Source organism: Tigriopus californicus, chromosome 8 (genome assembly GCF_007210705.1).
Source record: "Tigriopus californicus strain San Diego chromosome 8, Tcal_SD_v2.1, whole genome shotgun sequence".
Classification (NCBI taxonomy): domain Eukaryota; kingdom Metazoa; phylum Arthropoda; class Copepoda; order Harpacticoida; family Harpacticidae; genus Tigriopus; species Tigriopus californicus.
Window position 1 is genome coordinate 11,322,958 of NC_081447.1, and position 17,925 is coordinate 11,340,882.

At 46.4% G+C, this 17,925-nt stretch overlaps 3 protein-coding genes across 5 annotated transcripts in view; 1 reads left to right on the top strand and 2 right to left on the bottom strand.

Moving 5' to 3' along the window:
• Nucleotides 1–4,140: 4,140 nt before the first annotated feature.
• LOC131885294 (uncharacterized) lies at nucleotides 4,141–5,783 on the top strand. Its single transcript, XM_059233312.1, has 3 exons — nucleotides 4,141–4,269; nucleotides 4,358–4,942; nucleotides 5,460–5,783. The coding sequence occupies exons 1-3, from the start codon at nucleotides 4,176–4,178 to the stop codon at nucleotides 5,681–5,683; spliced, it is 903 nt and encodes a 300-aa protein (XP_059089295.1). The 5' UTR covers nucleotides 4,141–4,175; the 3' UTR covers nucleotides 5,684–5,783.
• Nucleotides 5,784–6,026: 243 nt separating this feature from the next.
• The window catches only part of LOC131885288 (uncharacterized), a 28,348-nt gene continuing 16,449 nt past the window's right edge, over nucleotides 6,027–17,925 (bottom strand). The window contains exons 14-33 of one of the 3 annotated variants that reach the window (XM_059233303.1): nucleotides 14,766–14,984; nucleotides 14,548–14,697; nucleotides 14,338–14,490; nucleotides 14,121–14,267; nucleotides 13,935–14,036; nucleotides 13,627–13,853; nucleotides 11,511–11,582; nucleotides 10,914–11,195; nucleotides 10,615–10,816; nucleotides 9,943–10,233; nucleotides 9,618–9,756; nucleotides 9,266–9,545; nucleotides 9,066–9,198; nucleotides 8,859–8,983; nucleotides 8,585–8,779; nucleotides 8,358–8,492; nucleotides 7,873–8,276; nucleotides 7,587–7,778; nucleotides 7,260–7,348; nucleotides 6,027–7,143 (exon numbers count right to left, since the gene is read on the bottom strand). In XM_059233303.1, the coding sequence (XP_059089286.1) occupies nucleotides 6,868–7,143; nucleotides 7,260–7,348; nucleotides 7,587–7,778; nucleotides 7,873–8,276; nucleotides 8,358–8,492; nucleotides 8,585–8,779; nucleotides 8,859–8,983; nucleotides 9,066–9,198; nucleotides 9,266–9,545; nucleotides 9,618–9,756; nucleotides 9,943–10,233; nucleotides 10,615–10,816; nucleotides 10,914–11,195; nucleotides 11,511–11,582; nucleotides 13,627–13,853; nucleotides 13,935–14,036; nucleotides 14,121–14,267; nucleotides 14,338–14,490; nucleotides 14,548–14,697; nucleotides 14,766–14,984 (3,813 nt within the window). In that variant the 3' untranslated portion in view covers nucleotides 6,027–6,867. The remainder of the gene's footprint in view (nucleotides 7,144–7,259; nucleotides 7,349–7,586; nucleotides 7,779–7,872; nucleotides 8,277–8,357; nucleotides 8,493–8,584; nucleotides 8,780–8,858; nucleotides 8,984–9,065; nucleotides 9,199–9,265; nucleotides 9,546–9,617; nucleotides 9,757–9,942; nucleotides 10,234–10,614; nucleotides 10,817–10,913; nucleotides 11,196–11,510; nucleotides 11,583–13,626; nucleotides 13,854–13,934; nucleotides 14,037–14,120; nucleotides 14,268–14,337; nucleotides 14,491–14,547; nucleotides 14,698–14,765; nucleotides 14,985–17,925) is intronic. The other 2 variants (XM_059233304.1, XM_059233305.1) reach the window with 2 other exon arrangements.
• LOC131885293 (angiogenic factor with G patch and FHA domains 1-like) lies at nucleotides 15,935–17,844 on the bottom strand. The gene has a single exon (XM_059233311.1). The coding sequence runs from the start codon at nucleotides 17,718–17,720 to the stop codon at nucleotides 16,080–16,082; it is 1,641 nt and encodes a 546-aa protein (XP_059089294.1). The 5' UTR covers nucleotides 17,721–17,844; the 3' UTR covers nucleotides 15,935–16,079.

The following is a 17,925-nucleotide window of genomic DNA, read 5'->3' on the forward strand; positions in this document are numbered from 1 at the left end:
TTTAGTTTTACGTTATCCCCCTATCGAGTGCTTTAACATGAAGTCAGAATTCATTGAGCACTCTCACAACGGGAATGCATCTGATCAGGCAGTAACGCGTAGCTCTACAAAACCTCGCTAGCAGACGTTCAAACTTTTCCACTTGAGTTGAATTCACTGGACTTCCATACACTATTTGTGGCATACGCAAAACTGGCATTTACCACAGATTATCCTAACCAGATTTTTGAGATTGAATCAACAATTGGAGCACGATGGAGAATACACCATAATTTGGCAGAGTTGCAAATATACTCTTGTGTGGATTTCATTATTACAACATTTCTTCTCTCAAAGAAAAATTAGGTGTGATTGGTTTGAGTGGATGTGGAGGTGCATCTGGTGCATGTACGTTTTTCCATGTAAAAAATGTGAGTAAAGTAACATCAGCAGGTTAGAAATGAAGTTCAGCTTTAAACATCTTAGAATTTATGCCAAAAAAGCTTTCAACTCTGAAGGCTTTCAAAGTTATGATGCTTGTTAGGCAATGGTTTGGTGTTTTGAATGATGGGGAATGATGTGGGGACTTTTTCAGATTTTGGATCAAAATGGTAAGATATACATGGGGTTATTTGTAAGACTCTTGCAACCAAGCCCTGCATGATTAGGGACTGTTGTGTCCAAGCCCTACAGGGTTATGGGCACTCATATCCAAGTCCCGCAGGATAGGGACCCTTGCTAGAGAAAGTGTAAAACATAACATAATATTAGGGCAGGTTAGGTTAAGTTCCATGTCTCATAATATACATAAGTCTTTTCTAATACTAACACAAGTACAAAATGTGTTGACTTGACCATGCCTTGGCCAAAGTGAATAAATGCCAAGATTGTCTCCAATCTAACGCATTTATCAAGAGAGCAGTTGCCAGAATAATAGAGATAGTGAAATTAATAACACCAACTTGAAAACCTCTATTGAAGCAATGATGTATTTTTATGCACTAAATGTTCTGTGCACATCTGATCATCAATAAAATATTCAAACAAAGGGGCAATTGCTTGCACAAAACAGGGTGGAACATACGTTTAGCTGAAGGGAAAAACACCATTATTGCCAACATCCATTGGACAACAACAACAACAGGATCCAGGAACCTCTTTTTGATGGTGATGGACTGGTGTAAGTTAAGCATTGTCATCCACTGCTGTAACCATGTCTCCTAATAGACATAGAAAATGGCGGTTTTAGATTTGTGGCACATTCCAATCACAATCACGTACAATCTGCCACTATTACAAACTAATTGCACCTGTGCACCTTAGTTCCAATATTTCAAAATAGAATTAAATATCCAGACTTTGGTTCCCATCATAGAGGCTTAAGGCCTTTTGAAGCCTGGTCATAATGGAGTCTGTCCCTTTCACGACAAACACATTTCTTCATGGCCAGACCACAGTTGTTCACAAACATCTCCTGACAAGAAGACTGATGGGCTGGTTATCTGGTTCATAGACAATGATCAAAGCGCCACTGGGCCAGAGACATGCCATCTTCACAGGGAATATTTCTGCATTCTGGCAGGGAGGCATCAAAGGCTTTGCAGTTCAGCTTCCCATCTATCCACTGTTTTTTAACACAGTCTTGAGAATTTTGAGTGCTACCTCAGCCTGACTGTTAGATTGAGGACTAAAAGCTGATCTTACAATGGGATGGAAATGCCCATCAATAAGCCTTGAAAAAAGTGGGAGGACTTGTTCCACCAAACGCAATTTTGCAGACAACTAGAGACTGGGTGCTGTTCAGTTTTGGGCAAATTTGAAATGGGCTCAAAGGATTCACCATTTGAAATAGGCTCCATCATGAATACCTCATGTAATTCATTGGAATTTTTATTCAAACTTTAGTTCAAAAACACACTAAAACAATCCATTTGAAGTTGGGTTAAGCTTTTCAAATGTGTAGTTGGATATATTGCATGCTTAAGTCTAGAGATAGCATCACAATGCTAACTCTGTACAAGTCGATTGTCCAGGACATCTTGAATATTCTTCACCCATCTGGGCTCCAATGAGTTCAGCAGGTTTGCAAACAGGTCGAACAAGTCCAAAGATGTTTCACTAGGAACATCACAGGAATGAGAGAGCTCTAGTTTTGGGAGAGAATAAAAAAGTTGGGACTGTTCAGTGTTCAGAGAAGGTGCAAAAGGTATCTGATACTGTAAGTCTTCAAATGTATCTATGAGCTTTGTCCCAACCCAGGATTTAGGGTCAATTCTAGTGACCATAGAGGCTTAATGTCCGTTTTGAGAGCACCTTCAAGTCCTCGAGAATCCGGGCTAGTTTGAACAATGAAGTTCACTTCTCTTCTTTCTCGGGCTCCTTCATTGTTTAATTTGCTTCCCTCTAATATTCGTAGGGAATGCGTAGGCCTTGTTGATCCGGTTGCGCCTTTCAAGTCAGACTTGGACAAATTTTTAGATTGCATTCCAGATCAACCCTACATTCAAGCACTAGCACGCGTCTGCCAACTCAAATTCGTTGGTAGATCAAATACCATATACAGGTTGAAGGTAATAAATAGGCGAATTATAACCTTTAATTTTAATAGTACTGGGGATTACATTCCCTGTAGCAGTTAGAAAAGCCCGTGAAAAAACAACCCCCACCCCCCCAAAAAAAAATTGAAAAGCGTATCACAAGTTGCAAAAAAAATATTGATATTTCTGTGCCCAACTGGTTGAAGTCGCGTAATATATTGGAGAAAAATGTCAAATATTGCTAACATAATTGAAAAGTTGCAGATGCAATAAATTGCAGAAATGTTGGGGATATGCGAAACTTGCAGAATGTAAGTTTTGGCCAAAATTTCTATTATCCAAAAGTATTGGAAGAATACGAGAATAATGAATGTTTCGTGGGATGGGAATAATTTAACTTGTTTAAGGAGAATTTCACGAAACCTTGTTGTCCCTTGACCCCATACCGCCAGCTGACCTAAAAAGACTGATCCAGTAAAACTCCTGTTGAGCTTTACCAAACTAGTTCTTTTGTTTTGTATAGTAATCACTAGAAACACGAAAAACGTTTTTTTGGGCGTTGAGTGTAAATTCCAGACATTTGTTAAAACTAAGTTGTCTTGGAGTAGGGACTCTTTAACTCAGGTCTCATGGCTTTGCTAATCAATGTTGTACAGTTTTGAATGCGAATCGTTGTCTGAGCACAAGTTCACCTAACAAGAACAGTGTCTATTGTGAAAACGCTAGCTTTGACAAACGTCTGGAATTTCCACTCAACTGTTTTTCCTGTCTCTAGACTAATCACCAACGATAACAAATCGAAAAAAGAGATATAGCCTAAATTTTTTAAACCTCTTTTGGCCTTTTTGGCTGAAACAAAATGAGCCAAGTTTAACACTCACATTTCAGAAGCAATAAATTATTTCGGCTTAAAAGGCAACTTTTATTCCGAGGTCTACTATTCACCGAACAGCCAAAACTGCGAAAAAATAAATCGGGGTTGGCCATCAGTTCGTAGTTTCCGCCAAAGCGTGCAAAGACACGTCGGAAAGATCTGCCAGTCTCTCGATTGTTTGGTGCTTTCCAACCGGTCTGACGATCAACAATGGCGAGAAAGTACTTGCCTCCGTACTCATCGACGTCTAACTCGGGAGCTTGAATAGTCGCTAGTCCAATAGTCTAGTCTAGATAATCATTTCAGTCTCTCGTCAGTCAAAACCCAGGCTGTTATGTAAACGTCAAAACAAAGAATCCGTGTCAAAATGAACAGAGCCAGGGTGGCGAATATTTGCCAGTGAAATGGGATTCTGAGCTAGGGGACTCGGACAGCATGGCCGTTGGGGGTCGGTGCCAGGCCGAGTCAAGTCAACAAAAGCCGGGCCCATCAAATGTGTCAGATTCCTCAGAGATCGGGCCAGAGCCGAAAAAAAGCTCGTCATGCACCATGAAGAACGTAAATGAGTCAGCCATAATAAGTATAGGTGGATGGGTGCGAATCATTTGGTCCAGCATGAAATACCTAGCGCCCAGCCCAACAAATTGCTCCCACCAAGAAATGAATGATTTCATTAAAACAGACCAGGATCGAAAAATATGAAAGATTTGGCCTAATTCGTACATCCGCCTTGGCCGTACAGGGCACTGACTCCAGTCCCAAGTAGAATTGGTCACGCTGGGCTGATGCTGAATTTTCAAACATGCCGCATTCCAATTGGAAATCCAATTCGAAAGATGATGGCCACCAACGCCTACATGGAAGATTTCGACAATCAATGTAAGTATGGCGCACGCTCAATCCATCTGACCCGCGAAGCCCCACCGTGATGATCGATATCCATGGCTGGCTTTTTTTCGTCCTCTAGTTCTGGCCAAACTGGACGGGATCCTGGCCAGTCGCGATGCCTTCCTCAAGAACCTCAAAGCTTGCACCCATCTGGCCATTCTCAACATCCCCAAAAGCCAGCGCAAGAAAACCTTGGCCGAGCTCAACTTTTTCCCCGACCTCGTGGCCGCTCAGGTGGTCGGGGGCCAGACCGGCGGCCAGACCGGCGCCCAGCCCACGCTCAAACCCGCCGGGGGCCGGGCCCCCACCCACGGCCCTAGCCTCGATCCCGGTCAATCCGTGGCCCAGCAGATTCATTTGGCCGTTCAGGCCCAACTCAAGTCCAGTCAGAAACGTGGACGGCCGGCCGGCGGACAGAAAACGCCGGCCCCGGCTCGAGCTAAAGGCGCCCTGGCGCCGCCTTCCACGGGCGTGCGCCGATCCACGCGGAAACGTGGACCGCCCAGCCATTTGGACACGGAAACGCCCGTGATGGCTCAGCGGAACCGGGCCGCTTCGAGCCTGGCCACGCCCATGATCACGCCCAAATTCGATGTTAACACGCCGTTTAATAAAAGCGTGTTCCGTTTGGCCCTGCCCAATGAGAAGCTGGTCTCTCTCAGCGGTAAGCCATGCATGGATAGCCCCCTGGTCTGCCATCTAATACTGGGATGCCTGGGATGCCTGTCAAACCCAAATGAGTAGGCCAGTCCATTGAAGGAAGCTTAACATGAATTCTGAAATCATCCGTCGTTTGATTCTAGTACGTGTAGTCTCAGACGTAAATCATCAAGCATACTCCTTCGCCAGTTTTGAAATAGTATTAGGTGATCGAAATAAATTTGGGACAAGGAACTTCTTTGGCCAAGACGTTTTGCCGTGAATATTAGAACGTCGGCTGTCGTGTCGAGGATCCAAAACTGTGCAGTTTTTCCTTTTTCTTTTTGCGAACATTAAAAAAAAAACAAATAAATATATGATATATCTTGTCCTAATAGTGCTAAAGCACGGTCAAGGGTTAGGCAAAGTCGTCAAGTATTTTCACATTAATCTCCTAAACATCCATATGTGAAAACATCCATATGTGAACAGCATGCGAGATGCTCGAAGAAGGTAGTGTAACATCCTCATTTGCCTTACAGGAAGTCCTGTGTGCGCTTCCACGGTGAAGGCCTCGAAATCCAAGAAGCCCGCAAAGGATCATTGGCCTATTCCCTTGGGCCAAGGCAAGACCATCATGATCCCCATGAATCAAGCGGATGCCGAGCAGAACTACGTGGATCTCGATGAAGATGCCAAGAACAAGTTGATGCAAGTGCGATCCGCTTTGGATTCGTTGATTCGCATGAAAGCTGCTGATGACTGACTGATTGATCGCCTGATTGATCGAGTAAGAGTATACATTGTAAATACTTAATCCCCTACTTTCGACGACGCTTCTTCAATAAATCTCTGGAAATCGTAAACGTAACGTAGCGGTTTGCGCTGTTTCCTAACATAAGGTCCTCGGTTCGATTCTCTTCCCCTACTTCTCTCAAGGAAACTTTTAGACGCTAACCACACCCACAATCGGGGAAGCAATCAGATGCCGGACATGACACACTGCCCCTTGGAGTTGTACACGAAAGATGTTATGGATAATTTCCTTGGCCGGGCGAGGTGCACACTCAAACCCTAAAACCCCAGATACAAGAAAAGAGTACTACGAGTAGGTTGAACACACATGGTACATTTTTATTATTCATAAAAAAGGCGGAATAGCGTTTCTTTCATCACTGTATATTCAATACCATAGGGTTGCAGTTACTTGAACGTGTTATCGCGAACATTTGGCTGCGAACACGCTCAAAATGGGAAAACGGGTCATTGGATAGCTGATTCGTATCTTTGGGAATGGTGAGTGAATGAACCGGGCTTTAAAAAGGCATTATAGTTAGGTATTCGTCATCTTCATAGGCGAGATTCATCGTTTTTTTTGTCTTGGACAATGGCATTGAAAACGAAACAAGGCGGGATTGATTGAACCGAATGATCATCGATAAAAAAACCGTCAGTCTGGGCTTGACGGGTGAAATTTAGGTCTCTTTTTTTTCCGCTACATAATAGATTTGATGTGTTTTGAATGCCTCTTTGCATTGGGAGGGGGAGATACTAAGTTGTTAAGTCCTTATAAAAGCAATGCTCATTTTCATCATTTGTAAAAGGGAGTAAGGTACAAGGTGGGCGTTTCATCCATTAATTTGACAAGGTCATCAGTAGCGAGGTGGCAGAACTCAAAAAAAAAAAAACTCACACAAAAAAATGAGGTTACTGTTCATTCCCGACCAAAAACCCTTGGAGAGCGAGTAAGTCTAGAACCGAAATAGGTACACCCAATGTCACGGACGGGTGACGGGTCTTTTTTTTCTCCCAGGAAGGGGTTCGGTCGGGGGGGTAATCGGGATAAAATTGGTAATTCTTCCTCCCGGAACGATCCGAGGGAACTGCAGCACACTTTTGCATAAATACAAGTGGAGTCTTTGGACATTGGATTGCTAGCCTGGTCTGGTTTTAGGAGCAATTTAATTGTTTGGCAAGAGCGCTCATGCTTTGGGGCGGCGTGTTCGACACCTCAAAGCTGAGATTGGGTGAGCCCACTCGACCCACGCCTCCAAATCCGCCTCCATCCGTGCTATCAGGCTCGGAGGACGGACCAGAGTCTGATGTGGAACATGTGCGGATCCGGATCTTTTCCCGGGCGCGCTTCAACAAGTCATTGGTGTCGAAATAACGCTCTGAGGCCGTGGGTAGGCCGTCCTTTCCAGCTTTCCCGAGTCGATTCCAAGCCTGAAATGGAATGCAGATTTGGCCATGGGAAACTACCACAATGGTCGAGGTACTTATCAATGAATGTACAGTACGGTCAATAAGCAGACACACACTAAAAGACAAATAAAACCCACCTTTTGGGGCTGATCGAAGTTGGTCATGGTCATGTAGTTTTCATAATTCATCAAAGGCTCCACGTAATCGTCGTTGCCTAGTAATGAACCTGGAACAAATACCAAGAAACACTGAAAACAACCTATCACCGACCCCATCCACCTGTTAAACGATTATGTACGGATCCGAACCCTATTCTGACTTTATGGTAGATTATTAGAGTATGCAAGCGTTAATCATTCGAACACTTTTGTGTGCACTTCTCATAGAAACAAAATTAGTTCCTTTCAACACATGATTTTTATGCTGGTTCACTATCGGTACAGCGAAATAAATTGCTCACTCACTCGGCCGTCGGGTCTCGGGAATGGAGGAGCTGTTCACGGACCAATTTCGGTTCAACGAAGTCCCGTCTAACGAGTCCGTTTCATCGATGGAACCCTCGGAGGAGGTCCGAATCCCGGAGGTGTTGGTGCTCTTGCGGCTGCGAGGCTGGACGACCATGCCGCTATCGCCACTCGAGAAACTGCCACCATGAACTGGAGAGTAGTAGACAGAATGCCATTGAATTGTCGACGATCGATCATCGAGCTTATTCAATTGAAGATTTAGGGCAGAAGGATCACAACTTACTGGAGGGGCGGCCGTTGGCTTGGGAGGGCAAAACCAGGTCGACATCGTCGGTGTTCTCCGGGATATTGAAGCCCTTCTCATTGGTTCGAATCGGATGGAACGCTTGTTTGGCTTCATCGATGACTTGCATGAGGCTGAGGGGAGCCCCCGGCACGCCTCCATGAACAACAGCCTCCGTCGTCTTGGTGGGTGGAGCCTTCTGCGGCAAGAGCTCTTTGGTGGGGGTGGAGGCGTCCTGGGGACTGTCCAAGGAGAGCAAACATCGGGTTTGAGCTTGCTTGGACGACATAAATCGGCCCGCGCGCACTCCCACGGCGGCAGCGGGAGTGCCGCATCTGTGTTCTGATAAGGAACACGACCGCTGATATTGGTGGCTGATGGTCGACTCCTTGGATGAGTTCGGCCTAGAGAGGTTGTAAGGTCGAATACGATTCATTAGTTGACCAAAGAACTAGTTTGCGGCTATACAATGCGTGTAATCTTACCCGCTGATGGAGCGACAGAAGTTGATACTGTGAGAACCCGAGTTCTCTTGACTAGCTGACATTTTGATTCCGTGGATTTGACTGCATTGCTCAGCATGAGGATCATACAAAGTAGAGGAGTCCCTCGAGTTTAGGCTAACCAAGCACAAATATAACAGCATTCATTTTCGGTACAGTTAATGACTAAGCAAGTAGGCGTAACAAAATAGAATATGTTTCGATTTTACCATGACTTATCGAAGGATGCCAATCGCGGGAGAAGCATACGCCCAGAAGGGGCTAATTGCGATCCAGGGCCTCCTCGCCAACTCTGCTCAAAACTGTTGTTCTGTAAGAGAAACTGGCGCTCAGTTTCGTTGGCAGGGCAAGATTCGGCCGAGTGGCAACAGCGATGCCCCGAGCCCGGCAAGGAAGGGGTAGATCTGGTGGAACAACGGAAGAAAACAAGGTAAATTCATTCATGCCAGGATTTACCCCTTTTTTTGAACTAGAGGCCCTTACTTTCCGCTCTTGGATTTAGAATGGTATCCACCGGCGTTGAGAGAGAGCCTCAGACTGCCCAAGGGACTGACGGCTCCGAATTCACCCTCATAAGTGGTCAGGTAACAGAGAAAGACCACAATGCCCTGAAAGAGTTTGCGTTCACCGGTTATTCATGCTCATAAATCAGGAGGCACCTTAAACGTATGTAGACGAAGGGATCGTTACCAGCATGAGCACTGCGAGTGCGAACACGAACTTGATGAAAGACTTGTCATTGGTGTTCACGAAAATGATGCAACAGGTGGCCAAGGACAGTAATGCCAACATCATCCAACCCGAGCGATGCACCAAGCTCTCACTAGGCGATTGAAGTAGTCGTTTAAAATTGGGCATCCCATTGCAACATTAGAGAATATGATACTCACAGTTTGCGCTTTTGCGACTCTTTGATGGCCAAGATCCGAGTCTTGCTGGATTGCTTGGCTTGATAGAACAATCCCATATAAACGAACGCACTGAGAATCAATGCCGACACAAAGGCCACGAAGTCGGGTTGTTGCATCAAAACGAACCAGGCACAAGTCTTGCATTGACAAGTGCTTTCCACACGGCTCTCATAGTCGGCCAAGAGCATTTCCCGGATGAGGGGCTCTTGATATCCGAAGAGGACAAGGCAGAACACGGCAGGGAGTAAAAAGCTCGTTCCTGGAAGATGCCACATGAACGCGAAACATTGATTGCTTTCAAGATATCTTGTTGTACGATGGCAATCCTTACCCAACAGAGCCAAACGACTAGTTTTCGAGAAGCGCGTCCGAGTCATTTTGATGTACAGTGTTAGCATGAGAGACAATTGCAGCCCGAAGAGAACCAGGAATAAGTACTGGAACACCAACGATGTCCACCAAGAACAATACTAGATGATCAAAATACATTTGGTTCAATTAAAAGCGTTTTTTTGTCCAAGCCAATCACTTTTTTTGTCACGAGCGGATATACAGTACAAGGATATTGCAGGCTTGAATTCTCGTTCATTGATAAAACCGTTGTAAACAATTATCCTATTTACATCCATGTTGAGCTTAATCATATCTTGACTTACGTAAGGATCGGCCACGACCAGAATCATGAACGCAATGAGTACCACTAATGTGCCCGAAATCAGGATCTGGATCAGAAGCACGGGATTCACCGGGAAGGCCTCCTTGAACTCACTGGCGATGGTCGGGATCTCGGCCCCGGGTCCAGCCTTGCCCCTTCTCGAGGAAGACGCGAATTTCTGGCGCCACATCTGTCGGGTCAACACGAAAAAGGCCAAAAGACACACGGTGAGGCAACCGCCGCAACAGAGCAAGACCAAAGTAGGATTGCCCCCGCTCAATGGGCTGGAATTCTACGAGAAGTAAGAGCGATTTAAAGTGAGGAGGCCAGAGCAATCATTTGAGACAAGCGCACATTTTCTAGTGTCCACCCCAACCGGAGAAATTACGACAGATGTGTAGAAGGAAAGGTACATGATAGAACTCATGAAGATCTGAGGATCAAGTCCAAGCTCTCGAGGAAGGATCCCCTGTAACTACAATCGCCGACAGAGAACCCATCCCTGGAGAGACGCGGCCAAGTCCAATGAGTATCCCAGAAATTGAGATGAGCACACCTCAAGAAATTCACCCAAGAAATGGAACAATCAAGCAAAGTGTAGACAGATATTCAAGATCAAATACCCGACCAAGTGTGATCAGTCAAGTTTAGTAGCAACGATTAGCATTCATACCTGGGCTTTCGGACCCGACCAGAAGAGGGCATAGGTCCCCGGGTTCTGGCAAGCACAGGTCAGGCCCTCCGGATGCCATTGGAGAGTGCAATCACGGACCCGAGGATCCCATTCAAACGTCTGATCGTTGGCTAAGGTCAAGCGGCCACAACCCAAGTTCGACCAGGTGGAATCGTTTTGGCGGAACACATAGCCATAAAACCTGCCCATGGTACATACAAGAGAAAGAACAGGCGAACGTCATTGTGATGTATGCGTCTACCTCTCACCATATTACGTACATATTTCGCCCCTCTTACCTGATGAAGATCATGACTTGAAAGTCTCGCTTGGCATCCAATAACGGGCTATTGGTTTCGGACTCGACGAGAACCGTGACAGCGCTGGAATTACGGCCTAATTTTCCCTTCCCTGGCATGGACAGGCGTTTATCGAGGTCATTGGGGAATCCCCCCAATCGCTTGTCAATCTCATTGAACTTGATCACTGCCATGACCAAGGTTCGCTTACTTCTTTTAGCGGCTCCAGCAGACCGGGCCCTGATTTCGACCGAGGCCGATTCCGTACAACGCCCACTGTCCCTGCAATGTCCAAGGCAATCATTGAGAGACGACTGAAGTGCACCGAGACTGCATGCAATCATTTTCTGGTCTGAATAATTGATAAACATAAATGAACAAGGAGACATGTCACTTGGGCACTTCTCGTGGGAGTGAGAAATGTGCATCTGCCGACAAACGGCCTCTGGCGGGATTTAATGGCTTCCAAGCTAATTATAAGGAAGGGGTTTGAGGGACCAAAACATTTGCGAGCAATCTTCCACAGTGTTGTTGTCCAGAGTGTTGGCCAGATTACTTGTGGAATAATGGCCGCAGTTGTCGTTGTTGATTACATACCTTTCTTTCTTCTGGGAAACATTTCGCTTGTCCCGGTTTTGCATTTGGTCATGACTCATGTAGACAATCTCACTGGAACGCAATCAGAAAAGGCTTGTAGGAGACGAGAGAGACACACAAAAACATACACCCACACCTTTAGTTCGCTCAATAATTCAACACGAACCTCGGTCTGTTTCTTATTTTTTTTGACCCTCCAACCACTCCTATCACTACTCCTTCTTGCCGGATTGCCTCAGTTTCTTGTGGGGGTGAGTCAGTTGGTTATGAAGTTTGTTGGTCGGGTGGTTCTTTGTTTCGCTTGAGCGAGATCATTTACGCATATGAGAGGGATACTCTGACATCTCTCGAGGAAGTAGGGAAGTGGTCAAGAAGTAATGGTTCAAGTTTGTTGGGCTGGAAAAGGCCCGAGAACCTCGATCCAGGAGGAAAGGAGGACCTCGCCGAAGCCGCCGAGGCTCCTTGATTAAACCAAGTCGTGCGTGAGAATGGTGCCGATTGGGTTCAGAGAAGAATCACAAAATGCTCCTCTCCATTCTTTTGTGGTTAGCGACGAGAGCTCAAGCTCAAATAAACTGTTAAAGCACTCTGTGACGAAGAGGCTAGCTTCATACAGTCCACCGGGGTGATTAGTAATTCCAATTCATCCGAGTCTTATCTGTCAGTCACAATTCGGCTTTCATGCTCACTCTGAGCAATGGTTACTTATAAAATACTAACACCGTGAACTCTTCCGTGGCTTTGGCACAATCAAGGCACATCAAAGAAAATCTTCATTTTAAGCCTCCCAAATACCATGTTAAAAAAAAACGACCTCGTAACAAAGGAATCCAATATGGGAACAATACCATGACCGACGGTGCCTCCGAACAATACCCTGGGTGTTCGAGATCTTTACTCAAGGATCGAGGATCCCCGGTATGCATGGCACTACTCCTCTGGTCACATGATGTTTTTTGCAAGCACACAAGTTTCGAAATAAAAGCTGCAACTCAAGAGAAGACAGAAGAAGCAAGTAGTAGAAGCACCTCCACCACCATGGCCATCCAAAGAACCGGGGTCTTGCCGCAATTGAACTTTTCTAGCCAGGCGATGAAAGCAAGGAAGAAGGAAGATAATTCAGGCAACGGCCCGGAAATATCGAGGAAAAAAACATCCCATCCGCCAGGATCTCGGGATTGAGAGGGAAACAAAAAGTTGCTGTTGTTGTGTTGTTGTTGTTGTTGTGTTACCCCGTACACTTCTTCCCTGTCATTGTCAGTTTCACTCTCATGGTTTTGAGCTGGAGAGCGAATGTTTAATGCTTTTCCCTGAACGACCGAGTAATCCTCGCCATGACTTGGTGGATTCGAGTGGAGTTATAGGTGATTCTACTTTTTACTGCCCTTGACATAAACCAAAATTGTGGAGGTGAGGGGATGATTGGCGAGCGATGGCGCCTTCAAACCTCTCCCTCCCCTCTCTGTCGCCTCGTCCGGCTCTCTTCTCGGTTCTCTTTTCGCTTCTCTTCTCAGGTCTCTTGTCAGCCTCCGCAATAATCTTGTAACCCCAATGACTTCGAGAAGGCGGCAATTCACATTGGAAATTCTCGAGAGTGGCCCTTTAACTCATTACAATGAAGATCCGTAGATACATACGCGTTTCGCACCTGCCTACTCGGTATATTCATCTGTTTCAAACATACGGATTCACTCGGAATCCAACAAAGGGTGATTCAAACAAAGAGAGTGCCACCATATTTTCATCACAGAGTTCGTTCGTTCTTTCGTCTTTGTTTCTGGTGTCCGTCAAAAATGCGAACTACGCGAGAAAATTCAGCCAAGTGTTGGAATAGTGGCAAAAGGGGCGTGGCTAGCACGTTCCGAGTTTGAAAAACGGGGAGGAGCCCTAAGGATGGCGCAGGCAGTGTGCCCACGGCGCCACCAATTTTGCCAAACCAGTCAACCAACCAACCAACTAACCACGCAAGAGGGCCACGAAAATGCATCTCCATTTTGCACTTTCGATCCGATTGCAACTCTTTTGCAACGCAAGACCCACTCCCTCTCATTTCAAAGAGGGAGGAACCACGACACCGGCGACAAATGAAGGAACAGGTCCTGTTACATTGACTTACTGAACGCCCGGGGTGGTCAGATTCCGTTCGGATTGATGGCGGGGCGTCTCGGTCAGACCGAGGGTTCCATTGACACGCCCAATTTGCACGAGTAAGTCCGGCCTGCATTCGCTTCCAGAATGGGGGAACACTTGTTCCTGGGTCAGTTCCAACTTGGACGCGAACATCAAGGCCCCGTCATTGACCATCTTGTACATTTGGGCGTATTGACTGACATCTCCGGCGCCCTACAGTAGAAAAAAGGTAGACGAATGAGCTGGAGAACGGATATTGGTTGAGCGGCCGACAGACTAGCTCGGTTTTCTTACCTCGTTGAGAAACTCTTCGGCAGGTCGGAACAACCAGGGTACAAAACCTTCAAAGAAATCCTTGGCTGACTCTCGCACGTCGGTTTTGACACTTCGGAGGTACTAAAATATGAACAAGAAATTGAAAGTACTCTGTGTGAGTCGCCTTGCATCGGTTTCCAACCCAGGAACGGTGGGTGTACTTACCGAAATCAATTCAAGAGTGATGGACACGAGTCGATCGAATTCACCGCGATAGGGAGGAGACACCGGCAGAATGGGCACATCTTTGAAGAAGTTGGTCACCATCTTGGACGAATTCTCGCTTACGTACCCTTTCAAATAGTTGTCCACCTAATTTCAAGGTTTTTTTCCCATATCAATTTCTCGCGTTCCCAGTTGAAAAAAAAATCACAAGTCTTACTTGGTTTTCCACGTTCAAGAGCCAATGTCTAAGGCACTGGGAGATGTCCTTGTGATTCGACCATGAGGCTCTGGCGGGGAAAATCGGATTACACTTGCGCCACATCAAGCCTTGGCTTCCATCGATTTGACACGGCCGAGACACGGTGGTCATCTGAGGATGGGCGGAATTAGGGATTATGCCCATTTAAGGATGATCCAATTCACTCACCTTTTTGGCAATGGGCCATTGAACCATGTCTTCTTCAGTGAGGAGGCACACCTCGTTCAGGGTTTGAGCGTGGTAGACCTTGACGGTGGTGGAGGTCATGGCACGATCGTGGCCATCAATCGAGACTTCACACGTGAAAGTCTCGTCCTTCTAGACGATAAAATATGCTATTGGGATCACGGTTTTGGAGGAGGTGAAAGGGAGGAGGGGAACGTTACCTGGATCTCGCGGATCTTGAGCATGAGCCCGATGGTCACGGTGGTTTTCTGGTAGGGAAACCAGACGTTTTCCACAAAAATGTGCGAGGAGTTGCCCGGAAATTTGGCCAAGTCCACGCCATTGCGTTTCCAGGTGAACCGATATTGGGAGACAATCCCCAGAGAGACTTGTTGGTGAGCCAGGCAATTCAAAGTGTGGAATTCCTTCAAATGCAGGTCCTGAAAATCCAGAAATAATTACATTACGTCAACCAATTTCTTGATCGAAGTGGAAAAATGCTACCATCAACTCAACCACAAAATAACTCCGGATCATTAGCCTACATTATATGTACACACGCCATTTGAATCACCCTCGTATCGGGAAAAGCTAATCCAAGGATTTCTAATTCATTGGGACAAGAGCCAATCATTCAAGTAAAACCTTGGCCTCCTACGTCATCTTTCCTTTCATCAACCTAGGAACACTAAACACACATATTGACATAGAAATTTGTTTTGGTTAGTTATAACAATAATTCGCTTCAATACTAGGGAAACATTCTTCTGAAGGTCTTTGCTTACTATGCATGGCAGGTTAACTAGCATTAGATTTGCCACCTCTTCTCAATTGAGTTACTTATCTCTGAATTCATTGTTATAGTGTCTAACTCCAGGCTTCATCTACATCAAAGTTAACCGTATTTTCCACTTCTCCTTCCTTTAAGGCATTAACCACAAGGGCATTCAGCCATTAGCAATAGGCCCATGTCAATCGAGAGAGCATTTTTAAGTACAATTGGGCATTAAGAACGGTCAAAAAGAAGGTTGGAACAAATTCAAGTCCAATTATGCCTAAACGAACGGCCTGGAATCAGTCTAAACTGGTAGTTTTTCTCAGGTATCAATAGTTTAAGATCTCGAAATCCATCTAAATTTGAGGCGGATCAAGCATTCCAAATAATAGGAGCGCCAATATCAAGCGGCACGAATTTCCAATTGCCTTGTCGGGCAGGGTCTTATAGAAGCGCCAGCATTTCTATACAAGTCATATGAACCAACATATATTTTTGCAACCTTCAAAGAATTCAAGTTTGATTCCCCTTTTAGGGTTCTTCTTAGTTTGCACTGAATGTTGAAGCTCATTTCTTTTGTCCATAGACCGTACTTCAGGCATTAAGACGCGATAATGAGTACTTACGAAAATTTGTTAAAAAAACACCTTGATAAGATTGAGATGTCACAAAAGAGCAATGGTTATTGATCAAAAAAAGAAAGATACGAAGAATATTCTCAGAGAGCCATCACAGATACCCTCGAACCGGATGCCCTCCTTCAATTGATTTTTTGATAACGCTCTTGGGTCTTCTTCAAGATGTCTTGCTTGGCCTTTTCTTTCCGGGTTTGAGCGTTCGTCCCCACGAAGGTCGGATCCACGCCCAAACCGGATCGTTCCACCCTTTGCTCGACAGAAACGGGCTCCACTCGACCCTGCGCTGTCTTGCCCAAACCTGACCCTTCGGTCCAACCCATCTGAGCCAGCATCTTGAAGCCTTTGTTCTTTTTGGTAATGGAAGTCTTGGCATCGGCCATTTCGGTCTTGGCGTGGGGATGACTTGAGCCCACCGTTTTTCGACGTAATCCAGCCCGATCTTGGTAAGGTTGGGCTGGGCCGTTTGTTTTAGCCTCGGGCGGTTGAGTATTGGCATGATTTATGCCGTACTTTTGACGAATGGCCTTCATGGCTTTCTTCCGAGATTGATCGGGTGACTCTCTGGGCACTTGGGGTGTGACGATAGGGGTTTTCATCAAGCCGGGCTCACACTCGAGACAGGTTTGAATCCCGGGATGGACGTGGCACACCAAACCCGTGGTGCCAATCGTGATGCGGGAGCCATGGCCGATTTCACGGGTCTCATCCCCTTTCAGACGGCGATCGTTAATCACGGAGCCATTGGTACTACCTTGATCTTGATAGTAGAACTTGCCGTCCTGATATGTGATCCGGGCGTGACTCTTGCTGCAACCAATATCGTCCAAAAGTACATCATGCTCGCCCTCGCGACCCACGGACCCACCCATGCATGTAACGATGAACAATTCGCCACAAGTCATGACCTCGGATTGAACCACTACCATGCGGATACATGGCGGGATCGCTTCGGGTGGCTCCGTGTCCGCTTCGGAGGTACTAGAACTATCCGAAGTGGAACCATAGGATTCGGACGAGTCCAGTTCGCCCTCTTCGCCCTCCTCTTCTTTCTCTTGTGGTTCGTGATCATCACCATCTTCATTTTCGGTCCGGGGACTCCTCGCCAGACTCGATTCGGTTTCCTGGGCTTCATCCGGGGCTTGGTCTCTTTCGGACCGGCGTCGTTTTCGTTCTTGGGCCTTGCTGCGCTTCGGCTTGGTCTTCTTCAGCCCCGTTTCCAAATCCACCGTCGCATGGACCAGGTACTCTTTGGTATCATAATCGTAGCGATAATAGATACCGCGGGTGCCATCGTAGTACAGACCCCGTTGGGCATCGTAGTAGTAGCCCGAACTATAATCGTAATACAAGCCCGACGTCTCCTCATAGACCATGCTCTGACTTTGAACCACTTGGGATGCGGCGGCCGTCACTTGTTCCACAATGCTCTCCGATCCAGACCCGTTGTGCCAACCACGCGACGATTCCCGAACCGTTCCCGACTCGGATCCAGGTCCCGATCCGGGCCCGGGGGAAGGACTGCCACGGTCCAGATCGACTTGTACGCCTCGAGTCGAATGTTCGGCCGGCAGCAATTTGCGGCCCAAATGTTCGATCTGCACTCGGAGCTCTTCCGTGTACGATTGACTGGAAGCCAGTTTGGCCTCGAGGCGTTGATTTTGAACCCGCAAGCGGTCCATTTCCCCTTCTAGCTCGATCACACGGGACTGGAGACGCTGGACATCGTCCTCTGAGACCGGATCAGTCATGGCCAATGGATTCATGGATTTATAGACACATGCCGCCTTCTCATGTAGACGGGAATCAGTGGTCTCCAAGAGGCAGTTTCAAAGGTTGCCTTCTCAATCTCAATCTTTCTGTTAAAAGCCAGTGTGTATGTTGTTTGTTGACAAACGTCCAAGCCTCTGCCTGACGTCACACGTGGTGACCAAAAGGGCGGGAAAATTGGAAGCACGAAAAACAGTCTGC

Excerpts from the sequence above, each read along its gene's own strand:
- LOC131885293 (XM_059233311.1), bottom strand. The coding sequence starts at position 17,720 with ATGAATCCATTGGCCATGACTGATCCGGTCTCAGAGGACGATGTCCAG.
- LOC131885294 (XM_059233312.1), top strand. The coding sequence starts at position 4,176 with ATGCTGAATTTTCAAACATGCCGCATTCCAATTGGAAATCCAATTCGA. Across the intron at positions 4,270-4,357 it reads GGAAGATTTCGACAATCAAT|TTCTGGCCAAACTGGACGGG; the intron begins GTAAGTATGGCG and ends TTCGTCCTCTAG. Across the intron at positions 4,943-5,459 it reads GAAGCTGGTCTCTCTCAGCG|GAAGTCCTGTGTGCGCTTCC; the intron begins GTAAGCCATGCA and ends TTTGCCTTACAG.